We start from the raw sequence: 21,182 nt of genomic DNA on the forward strand, positions 1-21,182 counted from the left end.
TTAATTTTTTTAAATATTTTTATTTTTAATAATAACGGTGAAATTTAATAAGATTGATAAATATTTGAATTTTTAATAATTAATTGATGAGAAATTGAATTGTCCAATGCCTTGGGTGGGAAATAGTTATTTGGCCTATTTGTAAAAGCATGACGCGGCGATTGATGTTAATATCCAGGAAGGTGTGAGTTAGCTAGGGGTTGCAGTACAGCCACCTAATACACTACAACAAGAGGGGTAGTACTAGCTATAGTGTGTGAAAATAGGAAGCTTACACTCAACTTACTTACAATTGAATTGACTACTTGTTCCACTCCCCTTGCCCCCCTTCCCTATCAACTAATCAACTTTTATCTTCGTCATCTACACGTTAGTAAACTTTGAAAGTGTAATCAATCTTTATCATCCAACGCTCTCGAGGGATGCCATTAATGGTACGAGATAAGATCAAATACTCAGGATGAAATTCCTTGTTAACCAAAAATAAATCTCTATCAAGCAACCCACTTTTACTTTACTTCGTATTCAACTCAAAACACCACTTAAGAAAATGCACCATCAATCTCAATTAAGGTTAGATTCGAATCGAATTTAATTAAATTTAAGTTTAAATTTAATTTGAATGAGTTTAAAACGAGTTAGTTCTATATGAATTCAAGTTTAATTTACTCATCAAATTTTTTAATTAAAAATTTTAATATAAAATGATATCGTTTTGACTAATATGTATTAAAACGACGTCGTTTTAATAAAGAAATAATTAAAAATTTGAACTCGAAATAAGCTGAGTTGAATTTAAACCAAGTTTAAGTTTGACTTCTACGAGCTCTACTATATATCTTGGCTCAGCTCAAATTTAGGCCTGATCTCAGCATATTCGACCTTTTTGCTGTGAAAATTTCTTGGCCATGGTCCTTGTTGGAAAATTTTTTCTTCTACCATTTTTCAAAATTGTGGAAGATTGAAAGCATACTTATGTTTTTTATACTCAATTTTTTTTAACATACTTAAATCTTTTTCTTTTTTGTGTAAATATAAATATATATATATAATTTATAAGTAATATTATATATATTTATTTTTTATATATAATTCATATACATAAATGATATAAGATATATTATTATGTGATCGATATTATTTTACTTTTAATTTAAAATTATTTAATTATATAATAACACTTTATCAAATATACTTAAAAAAATAAATATATAATTTTATTGATAATTAAATTCAAATAAGTTTATATTTAAATGAAAATTTAAAAATTTAAAATTATATAAAATTTATTAATATTTTACTTAAATAAAATATTAAATTTGAACTGGAACTTTCCGTACGTTACTAGCTCCACTTCAACCACTACCGTTATTATTGTAGCATGAATTTCGCACGCGCTATCAAGGCAACTGGAATAGCATAGATGACTAGAATCGTCAATGCTGAAGAAAGACTGCTGGCTTCCATCGACTAGTTCCTAAAATCACTTCATCAAATACGCGGACACGCCAACAAACGTGGCATACCCGTTACCCGTTCTTTTTTATTCACGTACCTTCGTAATATTTACTCAAGAACCATCGACTCTGTTTCTTAATCCCCGAGTTATCAAGGGCATATCTGTCATTTACTTAACTGCCAGATTCAAGTTGTACTTCCCTAGCTTAAACCTATAAATACAACTCCTCCAGAAGTATCAGCTTCAATTCCATTCAAAGATCAACACCACAAACAAAGTAATTAAAAGCTTTCATCGATTCACACTTAACTCGTCATGAAGACAGTCATTGCAGAAGTTGGAGCCATGGACATGGCCAAGTGCTTGATGTTGCTATCTAAAGTCGGCGAAACCGGTTCTGGCAACCGGGTCTTTGCCTGCAAAACATGCAAGAGGGAGTTCTCGTCGTTTCAGGCTTTAGGGGGGCACAGAGCCAGCCACAAGAAGCCAAAATTGATGGGAGACGAGTTGTTTAATAATTCCCAGATGGCTGCTTCTCCTAAGAAGCCTAAAACACACGAGTGTTCGATTTGTGGGCTTGAGTTTGCCATCGGCCAAGCTCTCGGTGGCCACATGAGGAGACACAGGGCCGCTATGACTGGTGATGCGTTGGTTACTCGACCTCTTTTGCCGGTTCCAGTGCTGAAGAAATCGAATAGTAGCAAGAGAGTTTTGTGCCTGGATTTAAACTTGACGCCGTTGGAGAATGATTTGAAGTTATGGGCGGCTTAGATTAGTTGATTGTTTATTGATTCAGTCTTTAGATGATAGATTTTGATTTTTCTTCTTTCAATTCACCAACCTGTTAGGATTTTGGCGGGGAATTATTCATTTAACAGTCTTGTATATGAATCAGAAATATATAATACACATAGCTTGTTTTAGTGAGATATTATCCGATGCCTCTATACTGCTTTATTTTCTCAGTTGTATTGAATTTCATTCATCTGCATGGTTAAAATTGTTTGTTTTTCTTCAATTCACAAGACATGTCCGAGCAATCTGAAAATAACAAAAGTAAACGTAAATCAACCTTTCTATTAATTAGCCATTTCTCTGTATCAACCTTGATTGCCGGAGGGGAAGACAGCTCTCTCTCTCTCTCTTTTTTGCCCTTTTAATGGGAGACTCTTCATATTAGTTTGACTAGTAAATTTGGAGCATAATAACTTGATCTACAATCATTATACTAGATGAGTCAAGGTTCTACAAGTATAGTAGAGATTCGAATCCAAATATTCTCTTTAAAAATTTTAATATTTTATCAGTTTTATTAACTCTTTAAGTGAAACACAACTTTTAGAAAATTTAACATACAATTATCTTTCACTTAATCTATGTAACATAATTTATTAATTCTAAAAACGTAATTATAAACTTATAATATCCAAATTTAGTTTGAAAGATAGTTTTAAATATAATTTTTTTGACGACCCTTACTAAAGTTTATATCAGAGAATATTGATGATTCTTTGAATTGGTCTTTTCTTGTTATCTATTTATATGACTCTTTATAATTTATACATATCTAGATTCTCCCATCATTCTTATTTACAAACAAAATCGATACATTCTAGTGAGAATTGTGAGGTTTGATAAACCCATTATTAAATAGTTGAAGAATTGGAATCATTCTATACGAAAACTTTGAGATTGGTGTTATATTTGGTGTCAACTGTATTCTATGCCATACTTTCCTCTCTCGGTCAGATGTGCCAAAAAACATTTATAAATTCTCGGACCGCTAACATACCCAGCATGTTTGGGCCAGTAATCTTAGTCTTCTTCGCCACATGGGCTAAATAAATGCCTCGTGCATCCCTTAACATCTTCCTTGCTCTAATACTATTAATCATCCTACTTAGTTCGGTCAAACTTGAACTAATTAAATTTAAATTAAATTAAAATGAGTTGAATCAACTTTTAAAATTGAATTAGTTTAGTTCAATTAAGAGTAGATATGAATCGAATTGAATTTATATACTTTTTAATTTAAGTTTAATTTGAATAAAAAATAATTTGATTTTAATTCAATTTAATTTTGACTAAAATTTGTTGAACAAACATTAAAAATGATTCAAGTTTAGTTTGAATAAAAATAGTTTGGTTCGAGTTTGATTCGAATGTATAGTTTAAATTTATGATTTAGATTCGTGGTTTAAATTTGTGACTCATTGATAAAATAACACTGTTTAATAATTATTTAATATAATTCGAGCCGAGTTATAAGCTAAATTTGAATTAAATAAAACTATCTATCCAGCTCGCAAATTAAACTAAATTGAATTTTCTATAACTCGAGTTTAGCTTGGTTTTAAAACTAATCGAACCTCTTAATTCAAACTTAATTCATATTTAAAATATACAAATTTAAATTAAATTAAATTAACTTTTAAATTTAAACTAATTCGATTCAAGTATAATCCTAGATTTGGTCCAGCTGGACAGAGACAACCTTTATTTTTTTATTTTCAATAATAAAATTAAAAAGTCACAGAACCATCGAATGCAAAATAAATATTTCTTTTCATGAAAATCATCCGCATAAACAATGTTAACAACAACTTACAAGCCCAGATTATTTTTTACTCTTTCATATATCATCCGTCGATATCCCGCCACGTGTAAAGTTACAAAGTCCATCTTACCTCAACACCAGCGCCTTTAAGATTCTTTTACCCTTCAACAAGTTGGTTTCACACTTTCGCCAAATCGATGCCTTGTATTCATCACCCACCATACACGTGTACCACTAAGATGACATACAACCTTGACTTACTGACTGTGCAGACGTATTCAATTTTTATATTTCCAGAAAAACAATTCTACTGCTTCTCACTCACACCACATTAATCCTTTTCTCTTTAATTATCATAGCCGGTGTCGTGTCGCCGGAAAATACGCTGCCGCCTGCGATCAGATTTATAATTAGGATTCCGGTGGTCTTCGAAGGTATGGATACATAGTCGAACAATTATTTGTACATATTTACTGAGTTGAAATGAATTTTATTTTAAAATCAAAACACTTTTCTGATAATTTAATCACCGCTTTGGAATTTTCTATTTTGTAAGTGTCTCCGAGTGTAATATTATTTTTCTGAGAAAGAGCGCGTTGAATTTTGTAAGTTGGCTAAAACGACTTTCGTTTGTGTGTGTAGAGGTTGGTTGGAGTTCTGGATGAGAGAAGAGTGGAAAGTGGAAAGTTTATTGTACGGTTGAAGACGCAAAATGGTACGTTCTAGATTCTTTTTTTATGCTTCTTACAATAATTTTTCAGTAATCATTGTCTGTACTTGTTAATTTGAACTTATAGTTTGAATATAATAACGAGAAAATTAGTTCAAAGATATAATATGGAATGTGATTGTGAAGAGGGAAAACTGTAGTAGTTTAGTGAACTTGTGAAAGTGAGATTATGCACCGAGCCTTGACTGTGTTTGGAAACAATCTCTTATACTAATTGCGAATCAATTTTTAGTTCAGAACCTCAGAGCTGTATAGACAGTGCTTTTAAGTCAGTTATGTGTTAGAGACTTCAGAACATATCTTTCATTGTTTCCAGTTGAAGCCACTCCAGGGAGAATACAATTTGGAGGGTTTGTATATATTACTTGTGGCATCTCTTAGGAAGAGTTTTTATATCCACAATTTTGAGAAGAATCTCTTTTATTATAATGAACAAGTTGATGATTTATAGGAGCCAGTGAATTGGGTTCCCATTCAATGCCAATTAATGGTGGTACTTGTAATAGTATTTAGAATGGGTATCCATAGTTGTTTCAGTGAAATGTGTATTGTTTCTTGATGGGCATTGTGTTTTAGTTAGGTTCCTGAAAAATGCTACTGCCTTAAAAATTGCCAATGTCCCTCTGAATGAATTGTTCCTAATTTATAGAATGCTATAAGTTTCCTGAAGTATCCTTTATACTGGTCCAATAACATTCTCATCAAAATTTGTGGTTGTTATGATATGTAAATGTCAATCATTAATGCTATTAGCGGGTAAACTATGGTTGGAAAATGATATACCTATAAAATAATTGTTTTATATTTTATATTAGTCAAATTATGTTGCAACTGAAGGGGGACAAGGTTTGGTGAGTTATTTAATTTATTTTATGGTAAGTTTCATAATCTACAATTGTGCAATGGTCTTAGAAATATTATTTTTTTAATGATATCGGTGACTATCTGTCTGGAGTTTTGAACATATGTTAATATCAGAATTCAGTTTTGTTTAAACAAAAGAGGGAAGAACATCTATAGTTGTACTTTGAGTTGTTGCCTGGATTAAAATTTTTCTCTGTTCTTGGTGAATGAATCAAGTTATTTAATCCTCTGTCTCTGGCTCTATTAAAAGGCAACTTCATAGTTATTGTTTGTAGCGGTGTTTTCAGAACAAAGGATTTTGGATGTCCAAGGGTCCTGGGCATATAGCTGATGGAGATGCAGCATTTGATAATTCTTCCAGGGTTGAACCAAAAAGGCCTCATCAGTGGTTTGTCCGTACTGGTGAAGCAGAGCTGTTTCCAAACAAGAAGCAAGTTGTACACGCTCCAAACAACAAATCAAGTGTTGAAATGTCTAATGCAAATGTTCCTTACTGGGGAAACACTTCCAGTTTTCAGTCAGTTCCAAACCAATTTATTGACCAGTTGTTTGGATCTGAAAATGCAAGGTCCATCAGTTTTACTGAAAGGAACTTTTGTCCTGTTGGAACAGATGACATGAAAAGGAATGGTATTGAAGAACATTTTGGAGAAGATGAATCTGCTAGATTGTCAATGTCCCATGCTATAGAAGATTCTGAAACAGTTAGCTACAGTGGATATAGAAAAGTGAAAGTCAATCAGGTGAAGGACTCCAATAATGGTATGCATCAGCCAGAGGAACATAGTCTTAATAGTGATAGTAATAATGACTTGTCTACAGTACATGCCTATAACAAGGAAAGCCAAAGTATTTATATGACAATGGGGCAGGCCTGTAATAAGGAGGATGACAGTGTTACATTGATGGGTCATACCTATAGCAGGGGGGATGTACATATTAGATCAGCCTCTCCCGCTTATGGCAAGGTTGACAATGGTGACATATCTTTTTCTGACACCTATCGGAAAGAAGATGCCAATATAGTATCCTTTATTGGATTTGATGATGAACATGATATTATACCTGTGGGGCAGCCCATTAGTGGCTTTGACTTACCATACTCTTCAGTTCAAACTTCAGAAGCAGCCACTGGAAAGCATTTGAATGCATCAAATGTGACTGCAGTTGCAGCCGCGCCTCAAGCTGCTAAAGCAAAACCTGAATCTGTCTCCAAGAATAAACAAGAGTTGAAAAGCTCCAGGAAAGAAGCTCCAAACACCTTCCCTTCAAATGTTAGAAGTTTGATATCAACTGGTATGCTTGATGGAGTCCCTGTGAAGTATGTATCATTGTCACGGGAGGTAAATTCCCTGTTTCTTTGCCTTGTTACTGTGATTCTCATGTTGTTTAGTGATTTATTGTTGTATCTTGGCATCCAACTAGGAGCTTCGAGGCATTATAAAAGGATCTGGTTATCTTTGTGGGTGTCAATCATGTAATTACTCAAAGGTGAGTCATTTAACTGTTTCCTAGTTTGCATCTTAAATTCTTGACGCCTAACAACTAGTATTTATGTGGTTGTATAAGGTGCTAAATGCTTATGAGTTTGAGCGCCATGCGGGCTGCAAAACAAAGCACCCAAACAATCACATATATTTTGAGAATGGAAAGACTATCTATCAGATAGTACAAGAATTAAGGAGCACTCCTGCGAGCATGTTATTTGATACAATTCAAACAGTTTTTGGTGCTCCTATTAATCAGAAATCTTTTCGCATTTGGAAAGGTATTGATTTGTGTTTTGCTTTTAGTAGTTCTGTGCCTGCATTTGTATTTCACCAGTCTGGGGATTTTGGTTGGGTGTGATATAAAAATTATTTTCCTGCTTTGCATCTTTTAATATTTTCCCATCTTCCCCCTGTTCCCAGAGTCATTTCAAGCAGCGACACGTGAGCTTCAACGAATTTATGGAAAGGAAGAACTGAACCTGTGAAATGCGAAATGGTAATTTGGAGAAATGTGAGATAGAATAATGTCTGTGCATAGTAACAAGTATTTCAGTGGTAACTTAAGTATCCTGTGAAGATGAGCCAACCGAAGGTTTTTATTAGACCGGTGCAATATTGTGTAGGACTTATCATTGTGCTTCTTAGTTCGTGGGGATGACGTTTTCATATACAAAAGCCAAAGTAAAGATTTCCATAGGAGAGCGCATGTAATTATGGTTGGAGATGCAGGTTTTGTGTGCCGTGGAAATCCGTGGCATACCTCTTCAATGTAACTAGCCTTTGGTCATTCTAGTGTTACATTTTGATGTTGTATAAATTATTGTAGTGATTATATTCATCCTCATCAGTATCTTATGATATACGATATGTATTTTATGATATAATATATATATATATATATATATATATATATATATATATATTTTAGAAAAAATAATGATAAAAGAGTATGTAAAAAAATTTTTAAAAAATGTGATTTTTTATATTAATGATGGATTGATTAGATTTTTTTATTGTTATATTTTTTATAATCTGTTATATAATATAATATAAAAAATTAAGGTTTTGATATATTATAAAATACGCAATTTAACTAGCGTGATTATGTTACCCTTGTGTTTCAGTAAGTTACTGGATTCTTCCCATATTTTTACGGACATATCAGACTTAATCTTTAATTGATTCATAGAGAAAAAGGCCATTTCAGCAGCCAATTTTAGTTCGGAGAAATTGTAGCAGGGTTTCAAAGGAAGACCAGTAATTTTTTTCTTTCTAAATTACCGAGACAAAGAATATAAAAATATATCATGACAGAGTAAAGAGGCTGGAAGAAGAAACGAAAAGAAAATTGTGTCAGTCAGAAGGTACAAAGAACCGTTGCTCAATAATTAAAAACTACATTTCACTCACACCAAAGCAAGATTCAAAGAATGACGCAAGAAAAATTACAAGCACCCATCATAGTATCAATCACAATTAGTTCTTTTGTTTTTCGTCTACCATTTCCCTTTTCCATGTTTTACGCCAGGACTTGCCTCCACTCAAACAAATTGAGCTTTTCTTAAGAACCACAGCAAGCTGATTTTTGGGCAGCTTGGCCTTCCCCACCTGCCGCAGAGTGATTAATCTTGATCGTTGCAGGCTGCAAACAAAGACAAATCGTTTCAAGTATCACTGAATTTTCATTCTCATTTCTTTTAACAAAACTCAGAGAGGGATTCATATACCTCTGCCTTCGAATCAGTATCAGCAAGCCTTTGTTTTATATCCCTTGCCATTGAAAAGAAAACTTCCTCAATATTTAGACTTGTCTTTGCACTCTGCATTACAGAATGTTTGTCAGATTATCCATCATTGCCCCAACTAGCTTCAGCAATCGCAAAGTAACACTTACAGTTTCAAAAAATTTGATACCATACTCGTCAGCAAGTGCTTGGCCCTTAGAGGTAGGCACTGCCTGAAAACATATAAAATGCACGAAGTACCATCAGAACAGTTAAAAGAAAATTGCATGGGCACTCTCATCAAAAGAGAGAAAAAAAAAAAGAGGCCAGGAGAAAGAGAGTATTTTTTCCATGTCCTTCCTGTGCATAGGGGCACATATCACAAACTCACTCAGCAACTACACAGCAATGAAAAGATAAAAAAAATACCATATGCAAACTAGCATACCCTTTTGCTCTCATCCATGTCAGCCTTGTTCCCTACTAAAATCTTGTTAACATTATCTGAAGCATGTTGTTCAATGTTGCGAATCCAGTTCCTAATGTCTGAAAATGGTAAGAAGCCAAGTTGTATAAGAAAACTTAAGATAAACAGATAGGTCCATATATCAGGAAAATTGTAGGATCAAATTGCGGCATTTCTGAACCATCTAACTCTACAAAAAAAACACAAATTTTAAGCAAAAAGAATTAATGTAAGGATGTGAAGGGACAATTATTCAATATGTGTGGCCATCCAAAGAATTAAGTAATATAAGTAGGAGATTGAAAATTACTATTGAAGGATGATTCATCTGTCACATCATAAACCAGCAAGATTCCCATTGCTCCACGGTAGTAAGCTGTAAAAAGAGAGAAGAAAATACAGTTACTCAAACAAAATTCAAATGAAAAATATACAGCTCTAGAAAATAGTGACAAAAATACCAAATAACTTAACACAAAGAAACATTGGATCACAGATTGGACTAGTCCCAAAAGGGAAAGATTAACAATATCTACAAGCTGCCCTGCTGCCATAATATTAGGCATTAATGTTACTTCTAATGCCAAAGCATTATCTCTGCGCTGTTTTATGATGCAACAGACTCATACACTGCCTCTCTCACACAATGTAATGCTGATGCCTACCTGTATAAAAGAACTTGGAAGCAAATACAATTTTACTAATAACTAGAAAATAGTCAACTACACAAACACTTGCTCATGAATATTAATCAGAGCATTGCCATCAGCTATGGAATAATCGAGTTAATTGGCTGAATGGCAGTATCTAAGACATCAGCCAACCAGAAAGGAAGGTGTTACAACTAGGACCTCTGTTCCTCAACGTGCACATCACACTGATCTTCATTGGCTTAATAAAGCTGGACATAAACCAGTATCCCTATTTTTACCAGGAATCAAGCCCAACTTGCAATATTCTCCTGCCAAGTTATGCTTAGTTTCATCTCCAGTTCAACTTGCGCTTAGGAAGCCTCATACCATTTCCACAGACCTCTACAGCTATTTTAGTGGAACAACTATACCAGAAGTCAGATTTCTGTCCTGGGTTATAGTCTTTGCAACCAAACCCACATTGGAAAAGCTCTAAGGCTGCCATCTTACCCTATACATGGAAGGTTTATAATCTGTTGCAACATTTTATTTGGTACACCTATTCCATGAAAAAACATTTTTCAATTTTTATTCCATAATTATGGAAAAAAAAGAAAATAAATAGGCTTATAAAACCAATAGAGTTCAGTTTGAACACCTCCTGCGTATATAACACAAATGTCAAATGCACCATGATTTTAGTGTTTGTTTAAGTAATTCAAGTAACCTTTGATAAGCCAGGGGAGTTCCATACATCTAAATCCTCCTGTGAGATTGAAATGAATGAAAGTAAAAAAAAGCAAGAAAATTACCAGTTGTAATTGTTCGGAACCGCTCCTGACCAGCTGTATCCCAAATTTGGAGCTTGATCCGTTTTCCATCAAGCTCAATGGTTCTTATCTTAAAATCAATGCTGGATGAAAAAAGAATGACTGTGTAAAGACCAGGAATTGATAAGAGGTAAAAATCTAGATACTGCAGTATAACTCCACAGTTCAGAGAACACACACCCAATGGTGGTGATAAAACTGGTGGTGAATGAACCATCTGAGAAACGCAAAAGAATGCAACTCTTACCCACACCTGCAAAGATAAGAACAAAATGAAGAGCAAAAGACAGCATTAAATAAGCTTAATGCAATTCTGTCAGAAGCAAACATAAGCTTCAAACAGAAATCAGATGAGACTTCTAGTCTAACATCTCACTAATTAAAATGTTAATTTTAGAAATAAAAATCTAACAAATTAAACTAGAAAAATAAAGAAGATATGCCTCAAAGGTTCCATAAGCTATCCATTAAGGCAAAAGGAAAATACGAAACATACTAAACAACTGACTTGCTTCTATGTATAACTTTCACATATGTTAATTGTCCCAAACTTAAACTAATAAGAATCGACTAAAGATTATCAAAGAATTGTAAAGGAGTAGTTTGGGCTCACAATTTCATGAATTATCTTTAACAAAAACATCTTACTCACTTGTAGCAAGCCAAAAACTAAACAGGTTGTTCTCATAATATTAGGAAGATTCTACTGTACATAGTAATATGAATACTGGGTATTATGCAAACAGCAAACCACTCGATAAAGATGAACAGATATTGATAAGATAATACATCCTTAGACAATGATGTTCTCCTGCAATATGATATTGTTCAAGTTATGGAATGATCCATGAAATTATAACAAATAAGTTTCGCTGAAAGGGAAAAGAAGAGAGTAAAGTGTCCAGTAACACCCTAGCTGTACCAATGGCCAACAAAGCTCCAAACATATGCATTGGAAGTCTAAAACAAATGAGTCATCCAAATATCATTTCTGAATCCCCACAACCAAGAAACACACTGTAAAATTAATTAAATAATTAGTGTAATTAACTCACCGTTGTAGTTATTAATAGATTAGTTCAAAGTCCCAAAGCCAAGTTCTAGTGAGTCAGAGTCAAAAAGGTTTATAGGTTTAAAAGATGAACAAAAATATTCATTTCATGAGGAAGCAGGCATCACATTAGGCCAAAACTGTCAAGCAACTTGAAAGGACATCAGTTTGATCAAATTAAGGCACAGAGATCAACTTCACGTTCTCGAGCTAACTACACCCAAACTGCTTCCTAACAGATAATAAAAACTAAAATATTCAAAATCTTCTTCCAGACTAGATCCTTTAATACAAATGCAAATTAAATCTCATGGATGAAATTGAATCATAAAATTCAATCAGATCTTAGTCAATTCAGAGAAATGAAAACCTAAACGGTTTTTAGCTCATAATTCAATCTAGGAAAATTTTGATCCGTTTGTTTCTCATGAGAAAATAACAGAAAAAAGAAAAAACAATGACGCACCGCTGTCGCCAATCAATAGAAGCTTGATGAGATAATCGTAGTCAGCTCTAGCCCTCGCAGGTGGAGCAGCCATCTATAATAGAAATCAACCCCTCTCTGCACATCAGTACCAAAAAGACAAATCAGAATGACACAACACATCTATATTCAGTCATGCTAAGCAAAAGAAATTTTATGAAAAATAAAAAAAAACTACCAGATCGAGAGTTTAGAGAGACAGAGAGGTTTGTTTCGTTGAATTTGAATGGGAATGAGATTTAAGTTATGACTGATAGGTTCTCCTTCACCACCAGCTACATACAGTATTACAATACAAGAAAATGAAACTTCTCCGATGAAGGTGGACTAAAAAGCGCCCTTTTTAATGGATTTTTGGGTGCGCACATTAGCACCACCAATAGGGTCAACAAGTGGTGTGGTTTTCTGCTCTCTACTATTTAATATTCAACCAATCAGATTGCAACATCTGTTATGTAGCTAATCTGAGTTGGCATCCTAATCATCACCAGAATATTTCTTTTGCATTATAACACGACATGAATTGATTAGAGCATAATCTTGTATCCGTGAGAAATATTTCGATCAATATAATTTTGTATGGACATATTTTTTTTATATAATTTAAATATATAAATAATATAATATTATATAATTAAATATTTTTTAATTAAAAATAAAATAATATTTCATCATTGTATTAATATTCTCTAATTACATATCAGTGATGTTTAAATAATGGCTAATTGAATGGGCCCTGAACCGTTTCATATGAATTTCTTTTTTAAGGAAACTACAGCCAGTCTATGTTTGTTTTTATTTTGAGTAAACCATATTTCCGCCCCCGGGATTGAGGATTGAACGGTTCGACTTGATCAAATTCAGACTCGTAAAAGAAAAAAATTTAAGCCCATACTTCAGGTCTGTCCATTTGAATATTTTATTTTTTGTTCAGACCTGGCAATTAAAATTTTTCGGCTTTCAATTCCGTTTCGGGTCTGCTCTAGCTCTCTTCACTGGTATGTTTCTGTTGAATTTCTTGACCCCGTGCACGCCAAACGTTTTTATTCAACATATGAGATCCTGGCAGAAGATGTGATGAAGGCAAAAGTTATTCATTTGCGTTTGCCTCTATATATCATATGCATTCATTTTATGAATTTAGATGAGAAAATTCAAATTTTCAGAAAACCTTGGGCTGTCTGAGTGTCTCCATCTCCTCCCCCGCCAACCAAGAATAAAACAGTAATAATTTTATAAAAGTAAAGTGATAAAATGACTTGTATCTAATATGCATGTATTATTTGAAAGCTGTGCTAGCTGTTGCATTTAACCAATATTTTTCTTGGTAGTTTAGAAAGAAAGTCAGCTTTTGGTTGATATAATTTGCGAGATCAAATGTCTCAGTTGTCTTTGTTAGGTTAAAATAATTATTTTTTCAACAGTTTTGGTGGATTTGTCTAGTCTACGCTTCCAGATCCAGATATTGACAAGGTTCGTTGGTTAAGAATTGACCCTGCAAATAACTAGGTGGAAATACTTGTGGACATATACAACTTTGAAGCTCCAATTCTGGAAAAGAGTCCCACCACATCAACTGGGTGAATCATGTTTTATAATCGTTGTTGTGGTTTAGTTTGGTTTATTACAGTCTAAATTGTTCTTTTCCGTTTAGCAAAGAAATACAAATTGCTCTCTTATTATTTTTCTCCCTAAAACGAATGAATTTTTCAAATATAAGCTCCATGTTCATGATAATATTGAATTGAATTTTCACAACTGAACACCGGCGATGCAGTCTCAAAATTGCATTTAAGCACAACAAAAGGTATAACATAAAATCATCCAAAATATGAAAAAGCATGATTTTCAACACATAAAAACAAAAAACTACTCAGTAGTAAGGCAAAATACCGAATGTTTCCTCATAACTCTTTGCTTTAATAAAAGAAACCAAGTACTTTGCCACCGACATTCTTTCTCCTAGCTTCTTCATGATCCATGATTCCAGCAGATGTTGTCAGCACAATATACCCAAACTGCCAATTTTATCAGTTTATTAGGTCACATTTAGTAAGACTGCATATTGAGGACCAGTGGCAGAAACCATGATAGAAAATCTCAGGGTCAATATTCCTAACAATAAGTTGTTACCACAACACACCATCACTTCCCCATCAGGCGGACACAGAATAGAAACAACAGTTCCTTAGCAAGTCCTGGCACATGTTTACAGGGTTCTTGCCTATTTATATATAACTATATCATCAAAAATCAAATATGCAATTTTCCTCTATATATATCTGCACATTAACCATCATTTTTCCTATGTGATTTGACAATATAAGCTAGCTTTCTAATCTTGTACATCAGATTTTTTTTTTCAATCATAATTCTTAATAATCCTACACAGTACCATATTATATCCTTTCCAAACAAGTTTATTCCTTAAAAAGTAAAGGTTTGGAGGCCAGGCTAACCTGTCTTGAAGGAAGTAGCCTTGCAGTCCAGCCTTCAATCTCTTTGACCCCAACATCAAATCGAGGACTGATAACCCCACATTTGTTCAGTCTACCATTCAATTCAACCACAATTTTTCCAGCTCTGTGATCATCAACATACTCAAACTCTCCAATGTAACCTATAAAACCAAGTTTTTCCACAATATAATGAGGACACATAATCAAAAATGGGTTCGCTCAAACATGAAAAAGAATGAAAAATCTATGATAAAAGTATAAGCAAACCATGTTTCTGCATGACCAAAAGAAACTTGATAATCACTTTTGAAGATGGTCTGATCATGACCTGTCGTTTCCCTCTCTTCTCGGCATTATACATGCTCTTTAGTGCATCATTCAAAACACTAACTCTCACCATAGTTACAAAAGCAAGCTGCCATTAATATCAGAGAACATTAACAAATTTTGCAAACAAAATTACACAACCTACTGACAACTATAAAAACAGGTAAACGAATTTACGAAGAAAAAGAAAATGATTCACTTGAATCAACGAGGCAAATTATATAATCTAGCTTTTACTAATGAAACAAATTGTGGGATTCTATTGAATTAAATTGTTGGTTGATAACTTCACTTCTTTTAGCGACATTTTGGTAACACCTATAGATTCATACCACGAAGTCTCTTCCATTCGAGATTTTTCAAACAAAAAAATACAGTAACAAATTATTTCATCCCTCATAACTTGATCCATCACAATATTAACCAAATTGTACGACTCCATCACAACTAATATTGATCAAGAAACTATGTAAAGACAATAAAAAGATTATCTCATTAAACAAGCAGCGGCACTATAACAATGAAGCAATAATCTCCAGATAAAACAAACGATTGTTCAATCGAGAAAAAAGAACTAAGAACTAAGAATCAGAAATCAAAGCAGATCAATTGAACGTGACAAAAAGTTGTTAATAGCTTTACCTAAGAGCAGAAACAGCGGCAGAAAGAAGCGCGGAGAGAAATAGAAGAGAACTAGGGTTTTTGTCAACTTGAAACGGAGAGTCATACAAGGGCTAATTTGGGCCTAGATGTCATAGCAGTTTACAAATATGTCCCAGGTTCGGTTACTCCTTGTGGGCCTGCACCAGATGCTGGATGAGATTAGGCCCTGTTCAGACAAAGCATTTTGATGGGGCCAAAAATATCTCCCTTTTTGTGTCAACCAAAACTCCAAAATTGTAAAAATATACACCTCTATAGCCAATATAGGAGTACTAATATCTTAATGATTTGAAAATATGGAATTGGTGTTCTATCATAATGTATGTTAATCTAATGTCGTTCTTATCCTTAGAACAAACCTCTTGTCTTGTCTATACCTATAAATCCATATTTTCATCATATTTCTTTCACCTAAAAAATGTTGCTCTATGTATCTTACGTCTAAAATCGGTTTAACCATCTTTACCACACTTGAAAACAATCATATTCTTCAATTCATAAATAATATATATTAGACTTTACAAATCATGACTATTATAAAGTTCATCATTCACAGATCAACATCAACCGTAATTATATTATAAAATAATATATAATTTGATACAAAAACACTCATAACGTGAATATATCATCTTATAAATCATTCCAAGTTTAATTTCTTCAAACTAACTACCAATCACCATGAATGCACTTGAAACCAAACATAAAAATGGTCCTACCTACCTTTCTTCCATAGATTAGCAAAACTTTGTTGTTTGATTTTAGGGTTGGATTCGAACCGAATCGAGCTTAAGCTCGACTTAGTTTACATATAGCTGAGCTCGAACTCGTTGAGCTCATGAAAGCCAAACTCAAACTAGGCTCAAATTCGATTTGGTTCATTTTTTGTTATTAAAACAACATCGTTTTAATATATATTAGTTAAACGACATCATTTTGTATCAAAATTTTAATTAAAAAATTTGATGAGTAGCTTAAGCTCATATAGGGCTGGCTTGTTCAAGCTGAGCTGGAGCTCCAACTCAAATGGGCTCGGTTCGAGTCCAAACCCTATTTGATTTCCTGAAATCCTCAAATTTTCAAATAGATGGGGCTAAATTGATGAATTAAACTTTTCGGAAATCTAAAAAATGGGTAAAAATAGTATAAACATGAATCCCAAAATTCTTCGAATAAATACTAATTTAAAACTGTTTGATAATCATCGTACAATGTAAGTGTTATATTGAGACAATTATCCCTAATTTAGAATGTGCATTCTTCTTCTTGAAGCAACACTTTCAATTATAAAAACGGATGTTATTCCTATTGAAATGGTTAGTTTTCCATTATTTTAAATACTAACAACCTTAAGTTTAATTTAACTTCAATCATAATATAACTTAATTGTTAAATCATAAATAAACTTAAATTGATCAATTTAATCTTCGAACATACCTGTGCGTATTTTATACTCCACAAATGCCTCTTCTCAATCTTTGAAAATCTTGTGAAAAAAATCTAATACATAATCAGCACATTTTACATTATTCACACCACAAAGGATCCTCTCAATCTCCAATCGGGCAAGAATTTCATCGATCTTCTTTTTGACTCAATAGGGAGTTCCTGGAAATAGTGAAAAATAACCCATTGGATAACTGCCCAAGAAATGTGTGAACTCGTAGGTGCCCAATAGCCGACATAATGAAAGCAAGTTATATAATCTATTGTGCTCAAATATAAAGTTTTGTTATAAATTTAACAAAATAAATATACGAGAAAGAAGATTTGAGAAACAGATTTAAAATGTAACAGAAAGAAATAAGAGCAAATTGAGAGAAAAGAAAATAGGAATATATATTACTTTTCCGGATGAACCTAATACAAAGAGAAGAGGGGGTACCTATAAGCTAAGCCACTGTCATCGGAGCTCAAATTTTTGACTCTCTCCTTATTGCATTCACTGTTTTTATACTCAAAGTCGTATACCGAGGCTTATCCATGCCAAATGTTCTTGTGGTGGGAAGCCACCTAGTGTATAACAAGTTTGTTATTACAAACATTTTAAATGAATTGTATTTTTATGTTAAGTAATATTACGTATATATATATATTTTATATATAAATAATATGTTATAATATGATTTGATAACTTTTAATTAAAAAAATAATATTTAATTATATTATAATATATTATTTTTATATTCAAATTATATATAAAATATGTACGCATAATTTTATCGTTTTATGTTTATTAAGATTTCATTTTGTTTTTAATAATCAATAATATTATACGTATAAATAATAATGTGTTATCATATGATTAAGTATTATTTTATTTTTAATTATTTAATTATATAATAATATATCATTATTTATACATAAAATTATACATATAAAACAACTCTTTAATCATATAACAGTATAAGACCATTCTAAGAACAAAGAATTTAAAGGATCATCACAAATTTGCATTTATTACGACTAAGAACGTGGAAATAGGAATTTTGTTGGGAGGGAATCCGATTTGTAAATTGTCAATTCACAGACTTACCCTTATTCAACGGCTTGTGCATTCACAGAATTCAAGGGTGTTACCGTAAATTGATCTCTTCCCGCCCATCGGGAAAATTAAAGCCTCGACCGTACATTCACTAATGCTTTATCGAATCGAACGACCCAGAAACGTGCCAAGTCATAAATCCATGTCACAAACTAGCACACTTTAAATTTAAACCACATCCACCGTCGATTGGTCACTTTCCCAAAGTCCAATCCAACGTTCTGTATTCACCACAACCACAATCCCCGTGAATCCCAAACTGGCCAATTATTCTCCACTTCTCGCTTCTATATATAAGCCCAACACTTTCTTTATTTTAACAGCGCAATTCTTATCCTCGAAACAAGTAGGGAAAATTTTCAAACCCTAAACTTTTCAACTTACACGCAAATTCAATTTTAATGGCGCCCAAGGCAGAGAAGAAGCCGGCTGAGAAGAAGCCAGCAGAGGAGAAGAAGACTTCGGTGGCAGAGAAGGCACCAGCTGAGAAGAAGCCTAAGGCCGGAAAGAAGTTGCCGAAGGAGGCCGCCGCTGGAGACAAGAAGAAGAAGCGCACGAAGAAGAGTACTGAGACATACAAGATCTACATCTTCAAGGTTCTGAAGCAAGTCCACCCTGATATCGGTATCTCGTCAAAAGCTATGGGAATCATGAACAGTTTCATCAACGATATCTTCGAGAAGCTTGCTCAAGAGGCCTCTAGGCTGGCCAGGTACAACAAAAAGCCCACTATTACTTCTCGGGAGATTCAAACAGCTGTGAGACTTGTACTTCCTGGTGAGCTGGCTAAGCATGCCGTTTCTGAGGGCACCAAGGCTGTAACAAAGTTCACTTCATCTTGAAGGAATCTGTATTAGGTAATTGATGATGCGTCTGTGTAGCTAAGTAGGTCAGAATTTTGATTTTAGTAGATTGGTATGCTGATAGGTTTTTTGTTATATATTGATGTATTTCTGGAGATTGGTGTGATTGAACTGGAAGTTCAATTCTATTGTGCTGTTAAATGAAGTTGAAATACAATTTAGTAATTGCTCTTCATTTTAGTATTATCATTTCGATTTGATTCTGTGTCTGCTTCTTGATTGATTTGAGTTCATTTGTGACTCAAAATTTACCAAGTTTTCTGAGTAGTGTAGGATTATTTATTTATATATTCTTTTCTAAAATAAAGCAAAGTGGAGATGAGGGTGCACCCTGAAGAGCCGGAAGGGATTTCTTGACACAATCTGGAACAAGAATTCCAATTTTAAACTGAAATTCATGTAGTATGTTACTTATAATACCCCTTGTTTTGGAGCATTTCGAAAATTGCAGTTCACATGTAGCAATTTAACTTCTTATCGGTTCCTTGGAGTGAACATAATACATTTCCGCCATAAAGGGGAAGTTCCCACCTAAGCTTGGTATGAAAATTGATATGTTTCAATGAAGCTAAGCTTATTTTTAGATGATTTTTCTTAGAACTTTTGGTCTCTTTAGGCTTGGAGCCCGTAGGGTTGGACTCAAATTGAATTGGCTTGATTAGAATTTGTGTAACTCAAATTTCAGTTTATTTCTAGTTAAGAGGGTTGACATGTTTTTATAATTAAATTGAATTTAATTTAGAAGGAGTTTGGTTTGATTTAACTTGTAATTGGGGATGACTTAATTTGATTCGAATTTGGTTTACACATTAATTTGTAATAAGTTATAATTGTTAAAATGATATTGATTCGTGAATTATTAAGTAAAATTATATTATTTTGTGAATAAATTATGCATTTAAGCTATAAATCTTATTCATAGATTTAAATCATAAACTTGGGTTAAGATATTTTTTTTCATTTGAATTGAACTTACTTAAATTATCTTTACTTTTGGTTTGTTGAATTTGAGTTGAATTATTTTTCATTTGAATTAAATTCGAGCTATGTAATGTTTGAGTTCAATTCGATTTATATTCATCCCTATGCCTATAATTTGAATACTCATTATATATATATATATATATATATATATATATATATATATATATGGATCTATGGATGACTTTTTATATACATATTACCCATCAAAATGTATAATTGTAGGGAATGAATGAAAATGAAGTTGCGGACCACGGACCGTTTCAACTTCTAAATTAATTGATGGGGGCACTTACAGAAAATGTAAGAGAAAGAATCCGATATTCTCATGCTTGGTTCATAATACATGAATTCAAATATCAAGAAAGGAAAAAAAAGTAAAACAAAATATATGAATCATGATAATAAATTCTCTGAAAATGAGTATTATCTTTTACACAACACAATGTATTCTATTTTTTGATGAGAGTCGATAAGACCCACAAGTATGTGATATGGTCATTTTGGTCATTTCCTATTGTTAGTTGATGTGCTAATGAATTGTGACTACGTGTGAGAAAAAAACTGAAATTCTGGCCTGATGTCAGATTGTGTATGGGGGATGTATGCTCGTATATCAATTGTCACGTGGACTATAAAAGAATTGTTTTGTGATTTGTGGAGTGAACTAATGCATGACCCTGCATAAAAAAGATATATCCCTGTGATATCTATTACAACCAGACTTTATAAGTTCGATCTTATCGCTTGATGTTGGCTACATCCAATCTAATTTGATATTATAAATTTTAAAATCACAGATAATACGAGTTCTTTACACCTCTGCAAGTTTTGTGTTTTAATTGTGCATGGATAGTGTGGTTAAAGAGGGTTTGCTTCGAATATTTCAATGTAGGAGAAGAGGCAAGTTGGGGTGCTTATGATTTCAGTAGTTTTAGTTTGTATGCCTAAAAAGATTAAGTATGCTACATACTTGTTCTTGGGTGATTCCAAAGTATGGTGAAAGATGACCGCCGAGATGATGGACGTGACTTGGATGAGTGGGACAAAGTTTAGG

At 33.1% G+C, this 21,182-nt stretch overlaps 5 protein-coding genes across 7 annotated transcripts; 3 read left to right on the forward strand and 2 right to left on the reverse strand.

The window, feature by feature from the left end:
• Nucleotides 1–1,693: 1,693 nt before the first annotated feature.
• On the forward strand, nt 1,694–2,393 carry LOC123226003 (zinc finger protein ZAT12). Its single transcript, XM_044650420.1, has one exon. It carries the CDS (start codon nt 1,775–1,777, stop codon nt 2,228–2,230), a length of 456 nt encoding a protein of 151 aa, XP_044506355.1. The 5' UTR covers nt 1,694–1,774; the 3' UTR covers nt 2,231–2,393.
• Nucleotides 2,394–4,290: 1,897 nt separating this feature from the next.
• Nucleotides 4,291–7,960, forward strand: LOC123226002. Of its 3 annotated transcripts, none has more exons than XM_044650419.1 (6): nt 4,291–4,450; nt 4,659–4,731; nt 5,873–6,953; nt 7,036–7,101; nt 7,180–7,378; nt 7,521–7,960. In XM_044650419.1, the coding sequence occupies exons 3-6, from the start codon at nt 5,913–5,915 to the stop codon at nt 7,583–7,585; spliced, it is 1,371 nt and encodes a 456-aa protein (XP_044506354.1). In that variant the 5' UTR covers nt 4,291–4,450; nt 4,659–4,731; nt 5,873–5,912; the 3' UTR covers nt 7,586–7,960. The 3 variants fall into 3 exon arrangements, with proteins under 3 accessions (XP_044506354.1, XP_044506351.1, XP_044506352.1); XM_044650416.1 differs by having other exon boundaries at nt 5,886–6,953; XM_044650417.1 differs by having other exon boundaries at nt 5,898–6,953.
• Nucleotides 7,961–8,425: 465 nt separating this feature from the next.
• On the reverse strand, nt 8,426–12,626 carry LOC123226492 (ras-related protein RABE1c-like). Its single transcript, XM_044651020.1, has 9 exons — nt 12,466–12,626; nt 12,270–12,365; nt 10,933–11,005; nt 10,735–10,835; nt 9,601–9,666; nt 9,273–9,370; nt 8,995–9,057; nt 8,828–8,920; nt 8,426–8,742 (listed from the first exon to the last, which is right to left on the reverse strand). Exons 2-9 carry the CDS (start codon nt 12,340–12,342, stop codon nt 8,662–8,664), a joined length of 648 nt encoding a protein of 215 aa, XP_044506955.1. The 5' UTR covers nt 12,343–12,365; nt 12,466–12,626; the 3' UTR covers nt 8,426–8,661.
• Nucleotides 12,627–14,059: 1,433 nt separating this feature from the next.
• Nucleotides 14,060–15,868, reverse strand: LOC123224988 (40S ribosomal protein S15a-1-like). Its single transcript, XM_044648803.1, has 4 exons — nt 15,716–15,868; nt 15,014–15,161; nt 14,747–14,907; nt 14,060–14,305 (listed from the first exon to the last, which is right to left on the reverse strand). The coding sequence occupies exons 2-4, from the start codon at nt 15,144–15,146 to the stop codon at nt 14,207–14,209; spliced, it is 393 nt and encodes a 130-aa protein (XP_044504738.1). The 5' UTR covers nt 15,147–15,161; nt 15,716–15,868; the 3' UTR covers nt 14,060–14,206.
• A 2,723-nt stretch (nt 15,869–18,591) lies between these two features.
• On the forward strand, nt 18,592–19,319 carry LOC123224930 (histone H2B.3). Its single transcript, XM_044648716.1, has one exon. It carries the CDS (start codon nt 18,683–18,685, stop codon nt 19,121–19,123), a length of 441 nt encoding a protein of 146 aa, XP_044504651.1. The 5' UTR covers nt 18,592–18,682; the 3' UTR covers nt 19,124–19,319.
• The last annotated feature ends 1,863 nt before the right edge of the window (nt 19,320–21,182 follow it).

This window comes from Mangifera indica, chromosome 9, assembly GCF_011075055.1.
Source record: "Mangifera indica cultivar Alphonso chromosome 9, CATAS_Mindica_2.1, whole genome shotgun sequence".
NCBI lineage: Eukaryota > Viridiplantae > Streptophyta > Magnoliopsida > Sapindales > Anacardiaceae > Mangifera > Mangifera indica.

Bases quoted from the DNA above. Each gene is read 5' to 3' on its own strand.
- LOC123226002 (XM_044650416.1), top strand. The intron at 6,954-7,035 runs GTAAATTCCCTG...GCATCCAACTAG, and splicing joins ATGTATCATTGTCACGGGAG to GAGCTTCGAGGCATTATAAA. The intron at 7,102-7,179 runs GTGAGTCATTTA...TGGTTGTATAAG, and splicing joins AATCATGTAATTACTCAAAG to GTGCTAAATGCTTATGAGTT.
- LOC123226003 (XM_044650420.1), top strand. From the start codon at position 1,775: ATGAAGACAGTCATTGCAGAAGTTGGAGCCATGGACATGGCCAAGTGC.
- LOC123224988 (XM_044648803.1), bottom strand. From the start codon at position 15,146: ATGGTGAGAGTTAGTGTTTTGAATGATGCACTAAAGAGCATGTATAAT. The intron at 14,908-15,013 runs GTTTGCTTATAC...TTGGTTTTATAG, and splicing joins TTTGGTCATGCAGAAACATG to GTTACATTGGAGAGTTTGAG. The intron at 14,306-14,746 runs GTTAGCCTGGCC...TAAAATTGGCAG, and splicing joins GGCTACTTCCTTCAAGACAG to TTTGGGTATATTGTGCTGAC.
- LOC123224930 (XM_044648716.1), top strand. From the start codon at position 18,683: ATGGCGCCCAAGGCAGAGAAGAAGCCGGCTGAGAAGAAGCCAGCAGAG.
- LOC123226492 (XM_044651020.1), bottom strand. From the start codon at position 12,342: ATGGCTGCTCCACCTGCGAGGGCTAGAGCTGACTACGATTATCTCATC. The intron at 11,006-12,269 runs GTGCGTCATTGT...TTATCTTTGCAG, and splicing joins TCTATTGATTGGCGACAGCG to GTGTGGGTAAGAGTTGCATT. The intron at 9,371-9,600 runs GTAATTTTCAAT...TACCATTTTCAG, and splicing joins AGATGAATCATCCTTCAATA to ACATTAGGAACTGGATTCGC.